General features: G+C 40.0%; 1 protein-coding gene and 1 long non-coding RNA gene across 9 annotated transcripts in view; one reads left to right on the top strand and one right to left on the bottom strand.

Moving 5' to 3' along the window:
* The window catches only part of Celf2 (CUGBP Elav-like family member 2), a 502,138-nt gene that overhangs the window by 285,061 nt on the left and 191,077 nt on the right, over nt 1–26,000 (bottom strand). Inside the window, exon 1 of one of the 8 annotated variants that reach the window (XM_076832241.1) lies at nt 14,788–15,107. The exons of 5 other annotated variants lie outside the window; for them this stretch is intronic. In XM_076832241.1, the coding sequence (XP_076688356.1) occupies nt 14,788–14,861 (74 nt within the window). In that variant the 5' untranslated portion in view covers nt 14,862–15,107. Of the gene's footprint in view, nt 1–14,787; nt 15,108–26,000 lie in introns of those variants that run through there. 2 more of the 8 variants (XM_076832243.1, XM_076832244.1) reach the window with 2 other exon arrangements.
* Nucleotides 20,360–21,750, top strand: LOC143412182 (uncharacterized). Its single transcript, XR_013092937.1, has 3 exons — nt 20,360–20,440; nt 21,356–21,411; nt 21,707–21,750. It is a non-coding gene; the product is annotated as an uncharacterized LOC143412182 (long non-coding RNA).

Raw genomic sequence — 26,000 nt, 5'->3', positions numbered from 1 at the left:
AGACAACAGGTACAAACTGGGGTACCCCAGCAAAGCAAGACAGACTCACTGTATCTGGACCTCTAAGAGCATGAGAAAGAACTAGAGGTCCTACAAGGAAGGCCTACATAAGTGGGTGCCCTCCCCTCCTCTTATTTTTACACATCTGTGCCCTTTATTCTCAGTTCTGATCGAGGGTAAATTAGAGAGCTCTAATGAAAATTCAGGGCGCCAGAGGATGGACTCGATAACAATTTAGACTCTATTGCTTGTACAATTAATTTTGTGGGTCACACCAGATCCAATCTTAGCTACTGGAGAAGGAGAGTACTACTATCATTGCAGCTTTTTCAGACAGAATTACAATTTTACCAGTTTTGATTAATGTTGGTTTTCTACCACCACAAACTCACCACATTCTATAATTCAATGAGCAAGACCACAGAGTACTGATGAAATGCACATTCCCAAGAGGTTACTTTTCTTCCACCAGTGTTCCTACCAAAAAAGATGACTCCCTGCCCCCCCAAGCAGGGATTGAATCCAGGCTGCGACTGAGCCACACCTCCAACATCCCCTCCCACCCCCAACCCCAACCCTTTTTTTTTTTTTTTTTTTTTTTAAGAGACAGGGTCCTGCTAAGTTGTTTAGGGCCTCACTAAATTGCTGAGGCTGGCTTTGAACTTGCCATCCTCCTGCCTCAGCCTCCTGAGTCTCTGGGATAAATATTTTTAACGTTCTAGATATAGCCAAAAAAAAAAAAAAAAAGGCAATATCATAATATTTACCTCAGCTGATCTACAGGGTTAAGAATGAAGGTCTTTGGAAAGTTGAAACAGTGAAACACTTGTGTCCCAACAAGAAAATCTTTTGTTAATCCACCTGGTGTGGTGGCCCACACCTGTAATCCCAGTGTCACAGGAAGCGGAGGCAGGAGGATCACAAGTTCACAGGCAGGCTCAGCAATTTATTCAGACCCTAAACAACTCAAAATAAAAGACAAAAAAAGGTTTAGAATGTGATTCAGTGGTTAATTGTCCCCGAGTTCAATCCCTGGTACAGGAAAAAAAAAGAAAAAGAAAGAAAGAAAGAAAAGAAAATCCTTTACTAACTCAACACAACCTAAAATGCAAAAGGGCACATGTTTCTTCATTCCCAACCAGTGTCTCCCTAAAGAAAAATAGGTGAAGTCACCAGCCTCAAACTACAGCTTAGACGAGCCAAAGTCTAATGCTTAATAAAATCTAATAACTGTTACACTTGATAAAAATTTAAAACACCTAGAACAGCCAGGAACCAATCAGTCCATGTGAGACTTTGAATATCTCTGTTAGAAATGGGAGGATTAGACCAACTCTAGATAGGGCAAAGGGGTAGGAGGGGAAGGGAGGGAGGGGGTTGGGGGTAGAAAAGATGGTGGAATGAGATGGACATCATTACCCCAAGTATCTGTATGAAGACACAAATGGTGTGAATATACTATGTGTAGAACCAGAGATATGAAAAATTGTGCTCTATGTGTAATATGAATCATAATGCATTCTGCTGTCATATAACAAATTAGAAGAAAAATAAATTTTAGAAAATCAAAAGAAATGATGCTTTAAAATAGCTGCAACTCTTGTTCACTGGCAGGCATTGTAGAGTACAAAAAAAAAAAAGGAACAGATTCTAGTATGGAAATGTTTTTTCCTTATGACAACAAAACAGCTGATAGTTCAGCTAAATAATAGGTCAGTTGTGACTCAGAAATCCTCAACTCCTCAGCTGTCCAACTTCATTTTAACTATTCAATCTGAGGAACAAATGGAACAACTGGAGAGGTACCTTTCTGACTTGCACAGTATTTACAAGACCAGAGTAGAATCAATTTGCTATTGTAGAGGTACACAAGAAACCCTGAGAATTAGATAACTTTAAAAGCTAATTTACTTTGGTTCTAGGCTAATTACATTTCCTAAAGTCAGTTTTACTGATTGGCTAAGAATCCAAGCTATCAAAGGCCCAGGCACTTAGAAACATAACTACATAACCTGTCAAAAAAAAAAAAAAAAAAGGTGCCCCTGAATATAAGAGAGTATTTGTAATTCACAGAGGGAATCTCCTGAAATATATACAAATTGAGTTGGTCTCGTTTATTCTTTACAATTGGGCAATTATATTATATTACAAAGACTATCTATCTCTCAGAATTTTCACTGCTAAGACCTTACTTAGAAAGCTAGAATCCATGTTTATCCTGTCATTCAAGAAAGGACACAAGAGAATCAGGAATGTTTTGCTGGTTTTCTGAATAACCTTAGCCAAGTATCTGTTCGGCTTCTCCTCTGGATTAAAGCCATCACACTAATTTTTCTTCAGTTTTTCAAAGAGTTTGGATTCACAGCACGCAGTGGTACACACCTGTAATACCAGCTACTGGGGAGGCAGGAGGATCACAATTTCAAGGCCAACCTCGGCATCTTAGTAAGACCTTGTCTCAAAATAAAAAAGGGCTGGGGATATAGCTTAATGGAAAAGACCCCAGATTAAACTTCCAGTACAACAACAACCAAAAAGAGGGCTCTATTGGGGCCTAGAAGGTGAGTTTGTACTTCATGTGTGAAAAAAAATATATGGGTTATAAACTTAAGGCCTTAAAAACAAAATAATATCACCACCATAATTTATTCCTCCCATTAGTTTTCCGTCAAAACCAACAACATTTTCTTTTTCATTAAACAATTCCCTGAATTTTAAAATCCTAATCAATCCTGAGCAAAATACTCAGCTACAATGTGTCTGAATCCTTTTTCTTTTCTTTTTTAAATTCCATGAGATTTAAACTCTCATTGAGATTAGAAAGCGCGTCTTATCTTGTGTCTAGGAGAGTAAATCTGGCCAGGATGTCTTTCTTGTGCCGTGGCCAGGTTCTAAGGACAAGGGAGGAATCCATGATGCAGCAGGTCCCCACAGGAACAAATTTCTTTTACATTCAGCCCTAGGTGGGGGGTCTGGGAGTGGGACAATAGCCTCATGGCTCAGAGATGCAATCGCACCTGCCCAGGAAGGCAACAGTGTTTGTCCCTCTACCAACTTTCTTGCCCTTCGTGGTTAGATCTAAATCGAATTGTGGTTTCTTGTTTCACATCCTGGAGACAGGATATGTGAGAAGAGATGCTACTGTGATTGAGACAACAAGGGAACAAGTGAAGCGCTAAAGGAGTAATAGCATTTCCCTCCAATTACATGATCATCAGTGGGAACCCAGCATTTTGACAAAGTGTTCAAACATCAGAGAATGGAGTTGGTATCATGTAGTTGAGAACTGTGGTATTGGGCCTTATAGTCTGATTTCTGAAAGCCTTATAATGAGGGTGGAGTGGATATACATTCCATTCTTTGGCTGTATTTTTGTTCAACAAAGCCTGCAATTTTCAGTCACTTGAAAATGTAATTATAGATAATGTTTGCATCAGTAGCAAGAATACAATAAGCACATGGGGCATGAAAACTCCACTCAATCACATCCTCTTAGGTTACAGCGCTCGTCTCCTGCCAAGAGTAAAGGCATTTCGACAAGCCAATATTTGGCATGAAACTGTTTGTAGGTTGGACCAACCCATGCATGAATTCTACTCTAAACTCTCCTATTATCCCTTCCTCTACAATGGGTATCTACAGGAGACAGATTTACAATTTGCTGAAAACCTAGGATCCTATTGAAAGTGTATGTATTTGTGCAAAAAGGCTATAGAGAGGTTGAGAGGGTGACAACACTTGAAATGGACCAGATATCCCATGAGTTGGTGATGACTATCAATCATCTAAAATCTGCTGGTACCTTCTTTAGAGGCTCAATTATTATTTTTTTTTTAGAGAGAGAATTTTTAATATTTATTTTTTAGTTCTCGGCGGACACAACATCTTTGTTTGTATGTGGTGCTGAGGATCGAACCCGGGCCGCACGCATGCCAGGCGAGCGCGCTACCGCTTGAGCCACATCCCCAGCCCGAGGCTCAATTATTCTACTGCTTCTTCACGGGGCCCACTTTAGAAGGGAGTAAAAATGGCTGTAATGGATACTGCAGAAAGTCACCAACTAAGGGAGTCAGTGGGGACAAAATAACACCCGAGAATCCTTTTTCAATATACATAGTAAAGGGGCTAGAGTACTCTAGAGGGTGCCAACTGTTTACCTAAATCAGATATGAAAATGAAAAAGTTAGAAGTAAATGGGAAGTATCAGGTGTCTAATGAAATCCTCAAAAGAAAGCTGATTACAAAATATGCTGCTGCCATACATGAAGACCAGGTATCCACCCTCGCAATCAATGTTATTGGTTCCTCATGTCTACAGCAGGTGACACTCCACCTCAGGCATGGAGAGATCCTGACACTACTTTAGTCCTTTGTCCACTGATATCTTCTACAACACTCTCACCTCCTAGACTCAGAAATTGATCTATGATATAAAACCAAGAAACGTCATTTACGTGAAAAAAAATCACATAAAAGCAGATTGTTGGGTTACAACTATGAACCTAGATTTCACATTCAAAATCCCTCATATCCTGCTGCCACAATATCTAGAAATAACCTGTTTAGGGCCATAGACCCAAGGCAAATATTTTGTTAGTAATCTCGAAGTTTCTCTTCTCTAAAGTTATTTTCAGCTTTTAGTCACAGACTTTGTTTTTCTCTCTCAAAAAACTTGGACACAGCAGTAATTTCTGATACTGCCAAAGTCCCCCCTGCCTTCAGCAAACTCCCTGCCACGTGAGGCAAGAGATTCTATGTTTTGAAGGTCACATTCACAGCCTAGGGAGTTTCTTCATAGTCAGTATCACACTCTTAGTCACAGAAGGTGCCAAGTATTCTGCAACCCATGAACTCTCACCCCAAGGCTTCAGGCTTCCAGACTGACCTGGTCATGTCGAATCTAAATGGATCAAGTGATCTGTAGGATTAAGAGCACATCTTTACGCCATAGAGCCACTCTGATCTCTTAGGACTCTAAGGAGAAGGAAGGACCTGTTCATTACACACACACACACACACACACACACACACACAGAATGACTGGGATTCATGCTACAGCTGAGCACCACCTAGATGCTCCAGGTCACATACACACTGTGCCTACTATTGTCTCATTCTATGCCACATCCTAAGGCAAAAATAATTAATTAAATTAAAAATAAAATTTAAAAACCCAAATTCCTTCTCAGGTCCTCCAGAGACTCTCCTCCTATGTTCTCCATGCATTCTGTGGCCTGAGCACCTCATGAGGCCATTAGGCTACTCAGTCTACACTCTTCCTCCTCCATATTTATTCTATCAAGACTGTCACCTTACTGATTGGGTCTCTGCTGCAGTTAGGATTCCCATTATGACAGAAACAGCCTTCATATGGTGTGACCGATTCTCTTCCCATAAGAAAATCAGAACCTATTCCAGTGGGCACAGAGGTGGGCTTTAAGGAAGGCACACATGGGGATCCCGGATGGAGATATGGCCTTCACCTCACCCAATCCCAGATGGAAGGTCCGACCACAAGTGCACAGCTAGAACATGAGCTGCATTTTATTTCTCAATCATCATGCAGAAAGAGGAAGGGGAGAGATTCAGTCTTTATCACGTTGTCCTGGGGACTGAGCATCTTCCAAGTTTATTGGAGAGAATATTGTTTGATGGCCTTTGTCTGAGACTTTAAAGCATGGACTTTCTGAGGGACGAGACATTAAATGCTCGGTTGTAATGAAGCTCTATTACATTTGGTCTTCCCAGGAAATGAAGGTGAATTTGTGGTCAGTTGTAAGCACTACGAAACTATAAAATATTTAGGTTGTCATTCCTTTCCCAACTTTAGTCTCACAATACTCCTGTGGGAAAAGTTAGAAGGATATTTTATTATCTTGCTTTCTAGAGGGGCATATTGACAAGTCAACTTAGACTTGAAGAAATAGGCATGAAACAAATCACAAGCCAAGCCAGAACACGAGACATACTTGGCAAAGGGCGTCTTGCCATGAAGAATGGCCCTCTACCCTGCTGCTTGGAGGGACTCTAGAGCAAAGTCAGGTCTCTTAGGATTCTACTGCGTGCAGGACAAGTACCTGACAGTCAGAACCGATCCAAGAGGAAGGCATTTCTACCTAAAAATTAAATCCCACTCATGGCCAGTGAATTGCAATGTTTTTCGTATTAAAAAAAAAAAAATGTCTCCTAAATTCTTCCTGAGAGCAAAGTAAATTGTATGGCAAGTGTCAATCAAGGGGGGAAAAAGTGATTTGCCTTTTAACTCTCCTCTCCAACACAGCCTTTGCATCAAGAGCCTCCAAGACACTTGGAAGTCAGTAAAAATGCATTCAAAGTGCTCTTGTGATACAGACCAGGAAGAAACACCACCCATTAGCAGATACTGGGACCAACTTTTGACATCTAAACAGAAAACAGAAGGAGGAACAAGGACTCAGGGAAGTACCAGCTTGTTGTGAAAAGAAAGAAGAATCCTGAGAGGTAGCATTATGATTCAGGACAAGGACAGACTTAACAACATTAAGAAGCCACTCTGAGAGAAAGATGCCTGCCGCGCTCAACAGCAGCCAGACTTCTCAAAGGACTCATGTGTTATCTCTGAATCCTGACACAAGAAAAGATGGTTGGGTGGACAATGGACGTCATGAGGAAAGATGTTACCAGCACGGACTGGAGTGAATAATTTCAGATGGGGGCCTCCTGGTGACAATTTTGAGAATGCAAACACAGCTGCAGCATAGTCAAATATAGCTGGCCAAGACAATGACATCCATAAAGTTAATCATTCTGAAATATGCTACCCTTATGCTCAACCCGAAAACTCAACACCCCTTCTATAATGCAGGAAGTCAAAATACAGTTCTGGGCACAGCAACACGCAGCTGCTCCTGTAGAATTCAGTGCGGTGAAGACAGAGGTGCCTGGCCCCTGCTTTCCTCTCCAGGCTCCAACCCTGAGCATGATGACGTCAAGCACTGTGAGGGGAGGGGGAGCCCTTCTCCTGAAATGTAGGAAACTGTTCAGGAAAGAGCTAACAACGCAGGTTTCAGAGAAGACCAGAATAAAAGCCATAAATTTGGAAAACATGAGAGGCATTAGAAAAAAGCTGTGCTATTCTGTGTCCCCACTGAATCTAAGCTGGGGTACGAAGAATCAGGAGTAAAGAGCAAAACAAATAAGCACACTAAATAAATCCACAGGCGTCCCCTAATAGGCACTTCTCCTCCTTGTGCTTTATATGGCAACTTTCTCTTCTGTAATTCCCCTAAAATTTTTCAAGGACAGAGTGCAATGTCAGATCTCAGCCCACACTTGTTTCACTTGCCTGACACCCAGTGTCTCCCTCTGGGTTCCAAAAAGACAACTGGGTATGAAGGTCTGTGTGTGTCCCAGGTGGTTTATGACAACTCAATTCTTACTCCCTTGTAGGCTCATCGACCTCTGATCATGGTCACTTTTTTAAATGTTCACTTTCCATGCTGGACTCCCATTACAATCATCAACATTTCAAGGACTCCTTGTGACAGCATTAGGGACGGTTTGATGATGTGTGTCATATAAAACAATAGCAGTAGCCAAAAAGTGCAAGGGAAGGAAGTTGGTCTGGTCTGTATCAGATGTAACTGCACAAGAAGAAAGTATCTGTTTAGGGGCTACTGGCCAGACTTTTCTGTGATGAGTCTTTCTACCCTCCTACTCCAAATCTAGAAGATCTTGAGAGTAGCAACATCTCAACTGCAACTGAGAAAGAGGAGGACCCCAAGGTACCTGGATTTTGCAGCAAGGACAGACTAAGCCACAGAACCAGGAAGGGTCACGACTTTTTACCCAACATGATATGGCAGGATTATCAGAGAGAACTTTTTTTTTAAAAACCTTTAAAATAATCTGAGATTCTGGGGAATAAAATAGAAAACCCAATCCTTTTTCTAACAATATGAGTAATCTGCAACATACGATTGGTCAAAATGTAAAACCTTTCTGAACCTTAAATTCCTCAGTGACAATCATACATAATAAAATAATTTGCAAATACATGTTATGCTGTACAACAATTTCATAACTTTCATAACTAAAGATCATTAAATGGAAGATATCTTAAGGAAGTAAAAAAATTATGTCCAATAAGATGGACTCTTGTAAAATTCTATTTACATATACATACACACATTTAGGCCTACCAAGCACCGCCAGGTCAATAACAAAACATTTTGCTCCTTTAGCCCAAAAGAAGCAACTGATTCTCTTTGTGTCAGATACATAAGGAGTAGCTCTTCTGCTACAGAGGGAGACTGAGACAAGGATATAAAACATCACCTTAAAATTTAAAGAGCCTAAGTCAAGCTATGAACTTTCTTCAGAAATAGCATGAAAATCAAACTTTTCAGCATTAAAAAAAAAAAAAAGCCACAGAATTCTGGACTTGGCATATAAGCTGAAGTACTTAGGAGTGTACCATATGATCCTACAGAAATTTTTTTTTTAATTGTCCAAAAGTTTCATCAAAGATGTCAAATGAGCTGAGGTTAATTGTCTTCTGGGTGCAAAGTCACCACCTTCCTCTTGGAAGCAGGAAGTCTTCAGTCCTACTGGAACCTCCAAGTGTCAGATAAAGCAGCTACTGGGCTGGGGGAATTTGATGCCCAGGGTCACAACAGAAAGAGCCACACACAGCATCACTGAGAAGACAAACCTCTGAAATTGCTTTAATCATTGAGCCTTTACACATATCCCATAGTTACAACAGACACATATATCCCATATTTAAAACACTACTGCTACAAAAGGAATCCTGGTCAACTGGTCATCTGGATGGCTCACTCTTACCCTGCTGCTGACCTAAAAGATGATTAGAAAATCTCTTTGGGCCAGGCGCCACGGTACACACCTGTAATCCCAGTAGTTTAGGAGGCAGAGGCAGGAGGATCTCGAGTTCAAAGCCAGCCTCAGCAAAAGCGAGGCCCTAAGCAACTCAGTGAGACCCTGTCTCTAAAGGAAATACAAAAAAAAAAAAAAAAAAGGAGGGGCTGGGGATGTGGCTCAGTGGTTGAGTATCCTTCAGTTCAATCCCTGGTACTATCCCCACCCCACCCCCCAAAAAAATCTCCTCAGAATAGATTTATTTGAAATCTGAACTTAAGGCCACATCAGCCTGGTAGAAAAATACAGAATAAACCAGAATGCTTCAGTCTCAAGATAATCGAAAGTTAATTTATATAAATCTTTAGGGGAAAAAAATGGGTCTAATAATTTGTTGGTAAGTTGGTTGTGAGGCATTCATTCAAACAGAGTAATTAAAATTTAACCAAAACCTGAATTTGTACTCATAGATCACTGTGAAAGCCATATGATTACATATTTATTAGCATTACATTTTAAATTATCAGCTGATTCTACAACATCACTCTCACTATGTGAACGCAATATACAATCTACAGTTCATAAAAGAGACCGTTCATAAAACTCTGCGCTGGCACCGCCAGAGTGTAAATTTCCAACGTGCTCACGCGAGGCATGTCAACCAGAGAACTGGAATTGTATTTCTATAAAAATAGTCGAAGTAATCACTTTCTGTCATGATTTAGAACAAGCAGGGAGAGTGAAGCTGTTCAAAACCTCCCTAAAAGTCCCCCCTCCTTTCTTTTAGAAGCCCTTCAGGAAGAGTCTGAGGCTCACACTAAATGAAAAAGACATTCCCAGGAGGAGGAGGAGGTGTCTATCCCTGCACATCTGGATTCCGAGCAGGAGGATATTGGATGGCACAATTAAACAGTGATGATGCTAAAGGGGAATAATTATTTTACAATTACCTGAGAGCATCACATTTACTGCTCTAATTAGTTTTTGTTTCCCACATAGGTTTTTTTCCAAGAACACGCGCAGCTCCATTTCTCCTAGGTCTAGCAAGAGCATGTTCTTAAGGAAAAAATAAAAATACATTTTCTGCACTGCTACACAAGTAGCACACCGTGTTACTTTGGAACCTCCTGGATGGTGCAGACAGGATGGCATGAGAACTTGGAGGCGCTAATGAACCGGAAATCGTTAGTGGCTTCTAAACCCTCCCATCTGCAGTTCTCTAAAAACATATATCACACAGAGAAACACCTCACCCTCTGTGATGACCTAATCCATGAATGAGAACCAAAAATGTGACCCTCCCCTGAAGAAGCAAAGCCTTCCAATAAGCAATAACCTAAACTGGAGATAATGACTTTCTAAATTTGGGTGAAGTTCAGTGATGACTTATTAATTTAGCTGCTTGAAACATGTTGAAAGTATAACATGTTCCATTTAAATGCAAATAAGGGATGCTGATAGTATTGCTTAACATTTGTGAGGTTTTTTTTTTGTTTTGTTTTGTTTTTTTGTTTTTAATTTTCGACAATGACATCAGATTGCCATTAGGATATTGGTCACCTGAGTCTACACATATAACTTAACAATGAACACTACCTTGAATTTTTGCACAATAGCTGGGATCATACCATGTGCTGGCTGTATACACTCAAGTGCACCAGGTTATTTTGTGTGCCAAAAAGCATCACCTTTTTATTTTTTTATGAGAAGTGTAATAGTGTTTAAGAAACAAGGGGGTAAAGAAGAATGAAAAGTTGGGGGATTTATGAAAAAAAAAAAAGCAAACAACTTCAGAGGCCAAATATAGTGTTATTATAGCTGTTGGGGGAGAAGAAAAATACTGAAGTAGACAACATTCTAAACAATTCTATGAAATCTTAATTACTAGGTTCATATCTGAAAACCCCATCTCCTTTTTATCTTGTCTTTCAAGGTTCTTGGTTCCCCAGTTCATTGCATCTCATCAACAGATGCCAAAGTAATCCCAATCCAGCACATTACAATTAAATAGCAAGACTTCACAATTAAAATTATACCTCTGCCCAGATCAAAGATAACATTCACATTCTAAAAAGCCAATGTGGGATGAATTTTTGCTCTCAGAAAGCAACTGATACTAAAATATGCACTGTTAACTGAGAAATCCCACCCGAAAAAGTATTTTTAAAAATCCCCTTGAAGAACCATATGTACAGCTCTTCTTTTAGAGTTTTCTCATTTTAATTTCCTTTCATGACCATCATGGAATCAGGCAATAAATGTCAGTTATCTCAGGATTTTATTATTTGTAACTGCATTTTCCAAATAAACTTTAAATGCCATACGGGGTTGGGGGAAGAAGACCCCACTGCTGTCAATCTTCGTCTTGCTAGTAAAACAAACAAACAAAAAACCTGTGTAATTAAAATATATTCTCATTAGTTAATGGACATATGGAATAAATAAATTTGAATTGAATAATATGACACTTCACATGTCAACCTGAACAGGTGATATATGCTTATTTCTTACAATGCTCAAGCATGTGGTACAATTTTGGTCTTCTGATTAAAAAATCTGACATACTTTTTAATTACAGTTCTTTCCTCCCTCTCCATCAGCATATGGACATACATTCACCACACCTCACCCCTCACACACACACACACACACACACACACACACTTGGGGAAAAAAACCCCACAGCTTTGCCATTTACTGCCTATGGTAGTACGTGCAAGTTCTTTAAACATCATCTGTAAAATGGGGATAATATTCACCCTTTAGATTACCATGAAGATCACAGACAATGCAAATAAAGCACTCTGGCACAAATTAGGTATTCAACTAACAGCTCACGTGTTCTCATTTTGGTGGGTCTGGTCACATTGCCCCTTAATCTATAAAATGAGTGCTGATAAGATAGTTTCTAAAGTTCTTTTCAATTTTAACAATGATTTCCTTAGGACCACCTTTCAGTTTAATTATATACTGATAAATATTTTGCCAGTTACCCTAACTTGGGAAGACTTACAACCAAAAAGCCAATTCACCAAGTAGATGAATTTACAATCAGCTTGGTTTTTCTCAGTTTCAAAAGGATACTTACTGGACATGAAAAAACATTAACAATTTCATTTTCTCAGTATCTTCAGTATTTAATACTTAGGAAGCTGCATTAATTTTTTTCACCTGTAATTTCTCTTTATATGGACCTAATTTCTCAGTTGTTTAAAAATTCAAAAGCACTCAAAATCTAGATGTATATATAATCACTAAAAAGTTGAAACAAAGGAGGGAATACTACCCCTACTCCTAATTCAAAACTAACTGCCCCAGTTTGAAACAATTTTTTAAAAAATCAGTACCATTTTCATGATGGTTTGTTGTAAACAGTATTTTATAATAACAGAAAGAACAAAAACAATAGTCAAGATTATTTAACGTGTTCATTTCCATTTACGCTTTAAATGCTGAATGTGTAAAACCCCCAAATTTTAAAGCACATGCAATTCTATGCCACTGCAGAGCCTTAAATGATGTGGGCTCTTTAAACACTGAATGGCTCGTGGGGCCATCAAGCATAATAATTCATCTCAAAAGCTATTTGTTCATCTGCCTTGAGGACTCAAACATATTACATCTTGCAAACTTATCTAATATATTCTTGTGGGAAAAACATCACTGAAAATATGTTCTCCTGCTTTTGAAAATCAACCCCAAAAAGCCCCCATGCTTTATTTAAGTTTCTTTTAGGAACAGGCCAATATCTAGCAGACTGCAATTTAGTCCAAGCAACAATATACCATATATGACAACCAGTTCCCCAAACAATAAATCCACACGGCCATCTTCTCAACTGTATGAGTATGGCAATAAAATACACTGCCTAGGTGGGTTTCGTGCATTTCCAAATCATGTTCCCACCCACATACCTCTATCCCCAAATATAGCCTTCAATATGAGTTAATTACAAGCTATTTTGAAAAACATGAGACAGTGTTCTCAGGGCCATAGGAGACACACAATAGTTATCTTGGAAACAAATAATAAAGCTCTCATTTACAATTTTTTTTTTTTAGTTCAATTAAGCAATAGTTGACAAACACTGAAAACAATCTGGTTCCATTCCAAAGGCTATCATTTGGAAATAACGAACATTTGGAAGAGAAATGGAGTAGAAATCATATTAGGATTTGTATAGGAAAGTCCTCTGTGGCTAAGATACAAAGTCTCTATTCAGACTAAGGAGTTAGAACAAGCCATATTCATCTACTAAATGAAAAGGACAAATTAAATTTTCATAATTCATAATTTAATTGACAAGAGACTACATCTTTCAGAGGCCATTAATACTTTAACTTCACAGAGCATTCATTAGCTAGATATATGATGGTCACTTAAGTAGCAGGTGACTATAAATTCAAAATCATAATCAATCTAATTCCTTGGTTGCAGTCTACTCTAACACAGGACACACATAAAACTTCCAAACTAGCTCACCTGCAAGCATGCATTAAATGCAGAAGACAGAGATCTCTTACATCATGGAAATGTTACTAATCAGGATTAATATCTCACAGAAAAAGCACCAAAAGGAAATTAAATGTTTTATGTTTTCCGATTATCTCAGTTGAGACCACCTATTTCAGCAAGTTTAATATTCTTCATATTGACAGAAAGGACAATTCACATTTAATGAATTCTATCATCCTTCCCACTTTCTTTTTTTTAATTTTAGGAAGGACTTAAATAATTGGCTACTGCAGAGTTGCCTAAGAATCTCAACTCATAACACCTGACATACTAGAAAAAGCATCTAGCATCACAGGGAAAAGTTAGTTGCCAGGAAAATGGCCGGAACATTCCGAAGAAGACCATAAGGTGCCAGAAAGTGTGCGGATGTTAAGTCTTAACAGTGGGAGAATCGGAAACGTTTTGTACGTACTGCTACTCGACAGCAGTACTTTTCTTCACTAAATATCTTTTAGCCTACATCCACTATCAAATTTCTCACCCCTTAAGAGGGAATTTTATATACTCCAGACCTTTCTGATTCAATCCAGCAGTTCTTTTCCTATTTCTTTAGATTTTCTTTACATAACAAGCCTGAAATACAAGTAGATCCTATTGACTTGACATCCCTGAGCTCATCAGAGAAACTTCCCTATCAAGACTAACAAGACTGATAAAAATTAGACATAGTTTCCTTTCCTCCCGGAATCCCAGCTCTCCAGTTCTTCCAATAACCGCTCTACCCTAGTTTGACGACATGTAAAACAACCAGAATCACATTATTAAATTACAGACTGCATATCAGACAAACCATCATGATTACGTAAAAATTACCTATAATTTCTACAATAGAGTACACCTGGCTACTTTAATGCTTTATAATTATCACCCCCCCCTTTTTTTCTTCTGTGTTCCTCTTCTTTTCTCCCACCTTAGGGAAGGAATTTTTGCAAATGGAAAGTCTGATGGATGGATAATTTGGTAAGGAGGGATCTTTAAACGGGCCGCGAGCGCTCCATCAGCTCCACAGCTCAAATGACACGAGCGTGCACACCAGCACGCGCCCACCCCGCCCGGACCCCGTGCTCCGCTGGCCGGTCTGCTGGACGCCGCGCCCCGCCCAGCTTTCGCTCAGGCCGCTTGGACCCTCAGACACCCGCGCCCCTCTCGCCCCGCTCACCCCTCCGGGTCCCCGCGTCCGGATCGCCAGTGCCCAGTGGCTGGGCGTAGCACGTCCGGACGCGCTCCCTGCTGCCCGCGTCCAGCGCCGGCCTCGGAAAACCCAGGGGGCGGCCGATTCCCGAACGGCCACCACGCGCCCGGCAGCTGCGAGCGCCGCCCGTCCCCCCGCGCCCCCGGGGCCCGCCAGCTGAGCCGACGACGGCCGCTCGGGCGCGCGGACACTCGGCCCTGCGGGCCGCCGGCCACACTCACATTCTGTCCGGGACGAGCAGGCGGCCCTCGACCATCATGTCCGGGAGAAAATCCAGCTTGAAGGCAGAAGTCATGTTCTCGGGCGCTGGCGGCGGTGGCGGGGGGCGGCTCTGCGCGCGTCCGAGCGGCCGCGGGCGGCGCGAGACGGGCAGGGACAGGTGCGCGCGGCCTCCCCCGGCGGCCGCCGAGCCCGCACTTGTCACATTCTCTCCCTGGCGCTCTCCGCCAATCCCCTCCGAAATCCAGTGCCGAGGCAGCCGGCTGCCGAGCGCCAGGTGCGGCGGGCGGGGCGGAGCTCCCCGGGCGCCCGCCGCGCCGCCGCTTAACCCCTGCGGGCCCGCCCCGCCCCAGGAGCGACCCAGGCGGGTGGCCACTGCCCGGGCGCAGCCGGCGCGCTTTCAGCGTTGCCACGCTTGCTAGGGGTCCCCACGCAAACCGAAATGCAAACTCGTGCACCGATCTGGCCCTGCCCTGCTGCACTCAATTCCTCATTGCCCTGGCACGAGGCCGCAGTGGCCACTTGTAGGAGAGGTTTAGTGCTGGTGCTAAGTGCCAAAGCCCGATTCCCTTCCAGTCCAGAACCATGCTCCCAAACCGAATCCACAGGAGACAGAATCACCAAGAGGGTTTGTCTCAGTGCATGCTTGCCAGTGTGTGAACTGACAACAATCCCTGAAACCTTATTTAGGCAAAGTATCAGATAAATACGGCCCAAGTTACATTTAAGGGCTTAACTCAGTGCTTTAAGGTGACAGCTCAGTCTTTGCACAACTGTACTTACTGTCTTTTGTATCAACTTGAAAACACTAAAATATGGACTGGAAATAACAGTAATAAATCACACTTTAAAAATATTGATAAATCACCAAACTACCGATTCCTAGTATTTAACACAATGATTGAAAACAAAACAAAAATAATAATAACTTCATGTGTTTGGTCTATAATGTAATGGCCACATTTAAGCTTGTGACTGATTTCCTAATAGGAATCAAGGAAAGTGGCAAGACTTTCAAAGAAGCAGGCGAGTTAAATTTTTCCAAGTTATTTGTGAAAGAATTTGAAAGATTAGTTTACAAGGTGACATTCTAATTTAGCACTCTCTTTGTTGTGTTGTTTATTAAACCAAACTTTTCAGTGCAGTGCCAACTATGTAAAATTACATGGCATAATTCACATTCTAAATCAACATCATAAATGGCATACCAAAAGTTTATAGTTTGCCTCTTAGGGTAATCATCACTTTTCATTTTGTTTTGTAATGACAGGGTTTAAATTTTGAGGGTAATGTATATGTACATTTATTTAAGTGTGTACACACATATGCTTGCAATATACACATACATACACATATATGCATGCATGTATATATATACACACACACACACACACACACACACACACACAGAGTTTTATTTGAAAATCTGATTTCTACTCCATGTTGTTTTTATTCTAAAGAAAATCAGAATGTGGTGCTCAGGAACTGGGCTTCTCACAAATCAAGTCTTAGTTAACCCTCTGGCTACCGTGACCCAGCTAAGTCACAAGTAGTTAAATGTATCAAACACTATAAGGAGAAAAGTTTGTTTTCATTTTTTCTCACCACTTTCTTATGTGATGAGATTTATCTTTAGAGACTATGAAAGAAAATAGATATTTACACATCAACTTTAAATCCACAATTTTAAATCCAGGTTTAGTGCATTGAGCAATATGGAGTAACAACCCTATAATATACAGTTAACTCCACTCATACTTAATTGACTTGATTTCCTTCTCCAGCTGAATTATATATCGGACTTTTGACCTAATTAGAAGGTAGTTGAAATGTAGAGCTAGACTTACCATTTTCTAATATGGCCTTTCCTGAGGATACAGGTGTAGGTTTGCATACAGTTGAGAAACAGTTGCAATAAAATGAATTCTTATATCCAAATATACCCAAACTTTCCTGAATCCTAAGCTACATTTACTCCCCACTTCAGCTATTGCCAGTACCTTTGAAATTCTACAATTCTTGTTGGTCTTTTAATTATCTAAATAATTGATTACATAAATGAAGACTAACCTTGACAGTTTTTAGTTTTCCGTGTTATTATATAAATCCCTTATGTATATAAACAGACTATATAACCAATTTAGGAGACAACAGAACATGCCTCCAAACAAGCAAAACAACTCTGTTAATCAAAAAAGAAAAATATCTTCATGTCAACGATGGGATGAAGTTTCATACATATCTACATTCTATAAGGTAGAAAATGCTTCATTAACATGTATACTTCTAAAATATTTATTTTATTTTTAATTGCATGTGAATTAGTTAGAAAAAGCTGTAGGGAGGCCCTCTTCCTGACTTAAGCCTTCTCAGTAGTTTGTTAAATTCTAGCCTCAAATCCCTTGAGGCAATAGTGGATTCAAAGCAGCTTTTAATCATACTATAAGGAGGGTGAAGTAGTATGTAAGTAGGTCATAGAGAGAGAATTACAAGTGCATAGGTTATTGCCTTATTTAACAACTACAGTGCAACATAGTTTCCAAAGCACATTTGCTTTCACCATTTAAAGTTAGAAGCAAAACCAAGGTCAAATATAAAAGAAAACTCAGGCTACATGAGATGTAGTGTGGTGAACCAAGGAAAGCTTATGGAGTGTGGCTGAGTTTGAATAAACACTCGGTCTGCCAAATACATAAATAATGTAGTGATTGCATAGGCGCTTGATGTAGGTGCCAGAAAGAAACAAAATGCTCACACACACTGCCCGCCCCCCCAGTCCCATTGGTCATTCACGACAGCCTTCCATGTGTGGCTTTCATTTCTAATATCCAAGTTTCTATGATCACAGCACTAGATGTTTTAAAAAATAAGAAATTCAAAGCTCTTGTGCTTAAAATGAAAACAAAAAACACTCAAACGTCACCTGATGAAAAGCTTAAATTTCTCATTTCACTCCTCTGGCAGAAGGGGGGAAAAATCTAAAAAAAAAAAAAAAATTCAATAGGGCCCCTTTTAAAATTTTCATGCAGAAATGAGCCATCAGGTATCATGTTTGGGCAGTTGGAGTTATATGGCACATAGCTCCTTGGGGCCTCAGTGGAACACTGGGGTTCAATGAAGCTGTTTTACAGCAGAGGATCTTATCGACAGCAGTGAAAGGCAAGGGGAGGCCATCAGAGAGCCCCTCTTGCGGACATGAACCCATTGGTGATACCACCATGTGCTGACATCACTAGGGACCAGGAACAATGAAGTTTCCCCATAGTGTTAGCTCCATTGTAGAAAAACCTTAAGCTCTTCTCTAGACCCATCCCCCTACCTCCCTAATTGTCTCCTTTTTTTTTTTTTTTTTTAATCAACTTGCTATTCATTTCCCAAACAAAAGGCAATTCAAGAATTGGAAGCACTTCAAGGGAAAGTTTCTGAATGACCTCATTTTATACGAGGCCTTCCAAGGCAAGCCAGTACTCTGTGCTGCTTCAACTCCCCACTTCCCTCCTCGGCCCTCATCTCATACTGAGTTTTGTCCAATGTCCATTGTTTGAGCACTGAATTATCACTAGCATTAAAAAAACAACGCTCGGTAGCAACAGAGTGCTAATAAATGCATTTGTACAATGAGTACACATGGCCTGAATTGGAAGAATCCTTTTCCTGCCACCCCGATCAGCCAACTAGAATACAGTCCACCAATTGTAGATCTTTCAACATGTTTACAGTTTATACTCCAGAGACTGGTGGCTAATATATGCTGGTTAAAGTTTATAATGAAACAAGTTCATTTTCTTCTGCAGATGACCCTATATATGACAAATTTCTATTTTTCAAAATAATTCCTGTACATAACTTTCCCCATGGCAGTCTTTTTTAAAATGAGTAACTATCAGCAATACAACCACAGAACAAAGATGCACTAGCAGCTGTTCAGTTAGTTGAAAAAAGGCACCTCAAGTAAAGGGTTTCTTTCTGCCCCTCACTCCTGGCTACTTATTGCAAACCAGAATCCCAAACATCTTTCCCCATCACACTTTTGAATTCAAAATTTATTAACATTGCTGTTTCAGTTTTTTTTTTTTTTTTAAAGAAACAAAAACAAAACAGAAAAACAAGCCCAGTGTGCTGAGAATCATTTGGAACAAGAAATACAGGCCCTATAATGGGATTTCCCATCATTTCCAGGCAATAAATTTGAAATCCACATGAATTTTAACTACCTGAGAGAGTATCTGGCTTTGTAGCCATGTGTTTGTTCTTGGCTGACTCCAATTTCATTAGCAACTTACAAAAATAAATAATGGCTTGGTTTAATTTTTTTACATATGCTTTATGTAAAAGAAAAAAAAGCATTAAGTGATACATCGTAAATTGTTATTCTAGTTCCTCCAGAAAGATATTACCTAAAAACAAATATTAATATCACCAATCATAAGCTTAAAACCAACACTGGTTTCCCCCCCCCCCACCACCATTTTGAGTTTTTTGATCACATTCTTACAACTGGATGAGTAAAATTAAATGCCTGTACAGATAAAATAGTTATTAAACTACCATTTTACATTTTAAGGGAATATTAAGCAGTTGCTGTCCTTTGAGAGCAGCTTTTACTAGTTTGCAATCTTGTGTTTTTCTGAAATCTGTTTTTAATAGAGCCCAAAGACTGCGTGGTGAATTCATCTTCCTCCTGAGGAGGCACTCTAACCGGAGACAGTTCTTTGCATACGTACCTTGTTGGCACTGGAAAATGAGCTCCCCGACTAGAGCTCTCAGGAGCTTCCAATCCAAGGGGAGGAAATGTTAATACTCTGGATCTCTCGGACCCACAGCCCGGCCACCTCATCACTTCTCTCCCCAACCTCCCCTTTCCTTTTCCCCCTCTCTCCATCACACCACTTGTCTTGCTTTCTCTTCCTTTCTCCTTTCCCCCCTTCTCTTTCAAATGGGAGCCAGACAACATCTGAAGCTTTCCTCTGGAGCTGTGGGTCTGAGGAGGTGGGTGACTACCAAAGGGAAGAGAGGAGCCTTAGATTGCCTATCTGCAGAGAGAGAGAGAGCGAGCAAGTTGCACTCGCCTTGACCAAGGCTGATTCTGAACTGGGAACAGCTGTCTCTGCAGTGGGCGGTGGGATTCCTTTCCAGACATTACCAGGGAGGGGTGGGGGGGGGGGAGATGGAGTAAATAGCAGGGGGAAAATTGGGAAGAAGTCTGGGGACAGGGTGGGGACTTGATAAAGACTTCTCTGTCCAGCACAGTGATTTGCACGTGGAAGGCACTCAGGGGAAAAAAATAAACAAACTTTGAAGGAATGTCCAGTGCCCTCTTGAAGATGCCGAGATTTGTCCAACTAAACCAGGTGCCCTTTTCTGGTGCCAGCCTGGCTGGAGGAACAAAGTTCATACTTATCAGAAGGAGGTTTCTAATTCCCTCACAATCTGCCCTTCAACACCCCCGCCCCCACCACATGTTTTCCTCAGTCAGCCAGACGTTCTTATCTTACCGTCACGTGTTATTAAATTTTAAAAAAAAAAGGAGAAATTACTGCTTGACAAAATACAACAGCTGAGGAGCAACAGCTGGGAGGACACAGTTGTGGTGGTAACATTGGAGCCCAGAGAACACAGCAACAGGTGGGAGAGAAAGAAAAAGAGATGAATGTGGTAAGCTTTTTTGGGGGGTGGGGTGGGGTGAGACAGATCTGGGCAAGAAGCAAAATCTCAACTTAAGAAGGAATCAGCCTCCATTTGCTTGCATCTCCCCCATTTGCTCTGAACAAATACATCTTGAAGTAGAGTGAGGATTAAAACAGCAAAAGCTTGGGTGTCTGTAAAAGCCAGCACATGAATCACTTGACTCACAATGATAAATGATCCCTAGCAAAGAGCTTCTGGCTACTAAGATCAGAAGATATCTGATCTGTTGCATGCAGATCAGACTCTTTAGGACAAATGCTACTTTCAGACTGAGTGAAAAGATTATGAGATTTAAGAACCAAACCTGTTGGATTCGGCATTTTATTCTGTCAGAGAGTTTGATGGACACTAGGGACAAGTCATTTAATTTTCTGATTCATCAGTTCGACCTTTGTCTTATGCGTGGCCATTGCTTCCTAGGAGGGATGAATGGCTGACAAATCAAAGCCTACCATGATCCTCAGATAAGAAGTACAATGTGTTAGCCTAATTATTACTACAGCAATTATATAACCAAGCTATTAAAGTGACATGTAGGTTGAAATACATCAAGGTTTTGAGCACAGGAAATTTATTTTTTCCCTATAATATGGTTCAAATCTTGAACCATTTTTAGCCTATGAAAGAGGTTTTTGAAAATCCCAAATGACTTTTTATTTAAATTTGCTTTTGATGCTAATTCCCAGTAAGTCCATTAGGGGGGGATTTTTTTTTTCTTTCTCTTAAAAGAACTTCCCAAAAATCTTCAGGAAAAATTAGTAGAGCTATCTCCCCAAGAAGACTGGGATGTACTATATCTCATCTCTATGGTTGAATGTGACTTAATTTTTAGTTTCTCAATTCTCTATTAATGTTAATAGTTACCTCTGCTCTATGTCATAGGAATAATGTAAGGTTAGAGAAGAGATGTGGATGACCTTGGGAAATCGGAAAGAAAGGTAACTAAGCTTAGGATTTAATTTTACTTTATTTTAAAAACAAAGATCAATTCATGGGCTGGGGTTGTGACTCAGTGGTAGAGCACTTGCCTAGCGCATGTGAGGCACTGGATTTAATTCTTAGTGCTACATCTTTATATACATATTTATCTACATATAATTCTAAATAATTTTTTTCTTGGTTACCTTTGCAGTATGACATATTTGCCCACTTATACATAAAAATTCACATTTTAACTTCATGATGCTCTAAAATTCTCTATTACTCCTTTGCATATCTGTTCCCATTCTACAGATTAAAGCCCAAGAGGAATGAGGCACAGAATGCTTTAATTCAAAGACCTTGTGAACTCTAAGGTAAACAAATGAGGGTACGGAGGGGGTGTTTTAGAACCCAGAAGCAAAAATTGCTGCTTTCAAAAATTGTTTTCCTTATTCCCTTAATTCCTTCTTCTTTCTCATTATTCTCCACTTCTTTAGTCCTACCTCCTACACTTTTCCTAAAACTGGCCCTGGAAGGTAGACAAGGTTAAAGGGACTATAATTCAGGAAGAGCTAAGTGGCTGAAATCATAAAACATGAACAGGATTTTGACCTCAGATCCTAGGTGAGGAGTCCTTGCTGAATTGTACAACTATTTCATGGGTAAAAAAAAAAAAAAAACAAAAAAACTAGGAGGTATATCCCATCAGTCTCTACAGTAGAACTACTGCCCCAGAGGAAGTCTTGGCAAATGTCAAATTGTTATGCTTCCCATTGGCCAGGGCAGGAATATGGCTGAGCCCTGAGTTATAGTCCCTTACACTATGAGCTGTATCTATGGGCCCATGACTTCATCTGTCCTGGTCTTAGTGTTTCACCTTTAAGTTGAGACGTCACAACTACCACTAACTCTTGAATAGCTGTGAGAATCATATTACCCGAGACAAAGTAACCAGTTAGGGGAATGTCAGGCACAAAGCATATTGTTAATAACTTTCAATTCTAGTTCTTACTTCTATCATAACACCCCATACCCCAGTCTTTGCTGGAACCTAGAACTGGCAATTGAGAAGGCAGAGGGAAAGCAAGAAGCAAGCCCTCATCCTGTGGTTCTTGTAGCCCTAAGGTTTTCACTGATCTAAGGTCCACAGGCCAACCCAGAAGTGACAGTTTTGGGAGAGCAGGCCCAGAGCATTCTGGGGCTTGGAATGAGGTCTCCATTGCTTTTTCTCAAGTCAGTTTTCAGAAAGAAGGTCAACATGAATCCCAACCACTACTTCAAGGAAGTCCATACCATTCTTGCTCACTCAGAGAGGATTCCTAAAGCATCTTTGAATGAGCAGGTAAGCCAAATCACAGACCCCGAAAAACAGCTGGTGTCCCAGACCAACACATTCAAAAAGCTAGGTGTGATAAACAGGATGTGTGGTCCTTGTTATGACCGGGGTGGACAGCTTTCCAGGGGAACAAAAAGCGCAGACTGACTTCTGCATATATGGACCATCATGTCCTTGCTAGAGACTTCACACACCTGCTAGAGGCCAGCCGCTGCTCTGCCTTAAGTTTCAACAGAGTTTCTACTAATTGCAGCTGTGAGTTTACTCAAGACAGGGATGAAAAAAGCCAGGAGTATCAGAGGTGTATTAGCATTATACAAGCTCTTCTTTGCCATGACAGCAAATTTTGTTGAATTGAATAATTCTGCAGGAAAAATCCTAGTTTTTATTTCTTTTTGCAGAGGGCATACCGGCCCTGCTGCTTCATGAACTCCTGTGAGTCATCAGGGTCCTGTGTAGCCAATCACGGGCAGGTCAACCTGCAGTGGGCTCAAGTAGCAGGAGCTCAAGCTGCCCTCGTAATATGTATGAATTTGATTTGGTGTCACCCTCTCTTCCCGGATGCCATTTCCTGTTGGCGTTGATATACAAGAAAATGTGCCAGAATTGGTCGCACAGAACAACAACAACAACAAAGCTATGAGGAAGATATGCACACCTATACCTGATCATTTCTAGTGACTTTCCAAGAGGCAGAAGGAACTAGGTGCACCTCATCCCAAATCATGTTGACCAGCAGCATCTCTGGGTTGAGTGGAGGTTCAAAACTCATGCTCGCGTGCACGCACGTGCACACACACACACATACACACACACACGCGTGTGCGCGCACATCTGAGCCCCATCTCTGTAGGTTGGCACCATGTGATGTGAAACATGTTCCAGCTCATTTCTATTCACTGCAACAGGACACCTCACATGTGCCTCCCTTTCTCTGACACCCTCTTCTCAATGTCAGCTAAATAAAATGCCATGAATTTTAATCCACTCCAAACCACTGTTTCCTTTTTCCTACAGAATAAAAGTCACTGTTAGTTCAGAAAAACTCCCAAATCTAAAAACAATTAGAGAAGCAATCAATAGTTTTATGAAATAAGAACACCCCATCCCCCAACAAATCCCCGAGGAATTACCAAAATGTAGAGAGAAATTCAGTGAAGGCTGATAAAGATGATTCGAGAAAGGATTATTGCCACTGTATGGACTTGCACTTGTTTAAAGAAGTATGGATAAATGCTCCGGAGCAGATGGCACTAAATCAACTGCATTCTTTAATAACTTTTACACAAATATCTCTATGAAAAACTAAGTTGGATATTTCCAATTTCCTCACGACTGCAATTACACAAAATCAAGTTGTTTTTCATTTACAAATCCTGACACCTTAAATGCTGAGCCATGCTTCCCAATAGCACATTTTCCTTTTGCATTTTCCCTTTCTTTTCATCATCCTGGGTGTTTCCAGGGCTGTGAGCAATGAACTTTCCATCAGGCACATTTTCACCTAATTAACCCCCCTGATTACAATAATTAGTATTGATTCACTCTTTGAATGACTTTGTAGGTATTCAAGCACAATCTGTACTTGCTAAAGTTCTAGATATGAATATTAATCAACCACTCGCCTCTGTTTTTTTTCAGACCCCAAAGGATATTTTGCAATTGTATTTACCCATATTTTAAAAAATAAAAACGGTGATGCTTCATTTTAACAAATAAAAGAATTTAAAAGCACGTAGGTTATAGATCTCAGTATGTGGTCTGCTATACACAGCTTGTGAATATTCCCAAGGCTCCTGTGTAAAGGGGCTTAGGGTGTAATCATTACTTTCTATTGAAAGAAACCATTTTCCCAGTTTGAATCTTATGCTTCTCCTTTTCTGCAGGTCTGGGCTTAGAATTAAATTTTATTTCTACATTTGTTTAGGTCACTATCCAGGGGAATTGAGGCCAGTAGCAGGATACATATTACGTTATCTTACTACTGTTATAAAAATAGATGCAGGCAAGTTTGCCTGTTCCTGGCAATCTCATACCTTCCCCATCAGGTTAAAGAAAAAGACATCTATGTGTTGGAAGGCAGGGTGTCTCCAAATTCTGGAGACTGGTGATGAATCAAGCAACTAGAGAGCAAACAGAGTGGGAAGAGATTGCCCTTGTTTCTCAACCTCACTATGACCACTCAGGAATTAAAGTGAAGAGATCAGAGTTAAATAACTGATAATTTAGTTTTTAAAAAAATCCAACATGGAGATTTTCAAGTTATTTCTTTATTTAAATGAGCTCCGGACAAGAAGCTAGGGAGCACTAAGACTATTTTCTTCTAAACCACACACACACACACACACACACACACACACACACACAACCTTTGTTTTAGGTTAAAAACCTGAGTGTGCTCGTAACAGTTGGCATCTCTCAGATATGAAGCTTCACGTATTACCTTTTATGAGCTCATCCCCAAAACAATTCTTGGTATACCCGAGGGAAGGAGCAGTTCGGATCCCATTGGAAGCAAGAGAACATCAGTATGCTTTAAAAATGCATTCTATTCCCAATGAATAACTTTAAAATATTATCACGCTCCATATATATATATGCCTAGGCTTGGAAAATATTATCAACAGAAAATCTCTATGTGAGATGAGATAGCAATTCTATTTAGTTGGCAATATTTTTTTAAATAATTCTGCATTCAATATTTCATAACATTTCAAACTTAAGTTTTAAAAAATTGAAATCCATATGCCCAACTCTAAAAAAAATAGCTAGTTCTTCATAACTGTGTTTTTATAAGTAGTTCACCTTGTTCCTCATTTAGTGGGAACATCACTAATTTGAACCAAAATATAGCAGGAAATATTTGTAACTAAATTTTTTTAAACTTTGCGCTTTAAAACAATTTCCCTTCTGTTTCTTTCTTTGAAAATTAGGTCCTTAATCTTTCTCTAGGAATGTAGTAATGTATTTTGATATGTTGCTCTGCCACAACAGGTAATTAAACAAAATACTAAAACATTAGATAAATATATATTCTTCATGTAAATCAGTTATCATTTACTATTCTAGGGTCAATTCTTTTATCACTAATGTGAAAATAAAGATGATTTCAATATTTGAGAAGTTTGAAACAAAATTTTCCCTGTTCTCTGTCTACAGTGTCACTGATTCACCTTAGAAATCAATGCTTATCTTATAAAATGAAAGATATTTGAAGACATGAGAAATGTTTGAGCTGCATAGAAATGCATTTTATGAGGACATAAGCAT

This window comes from Callospermophilus lateralis, chromosome 13, assembly GCF_048772815.1.
Source record: "Callospermophilus lateralis isolate mCalLat2 chromosome 13, mCalLat2.hap1, whole genome shotgun sequence".
NCBI classification, from domain to species: Eukaryota; Metazoa; Chordata; class Mammalia; order Rodentia; family Sciuridae; genus Callospermophilus; species Callospermophilus lateralis.
The sequence above is the reverse complement of the archived record's forward strand: the minus strand, read 5'-3'. Positions and strand labels throughout refer to the sequence as shown.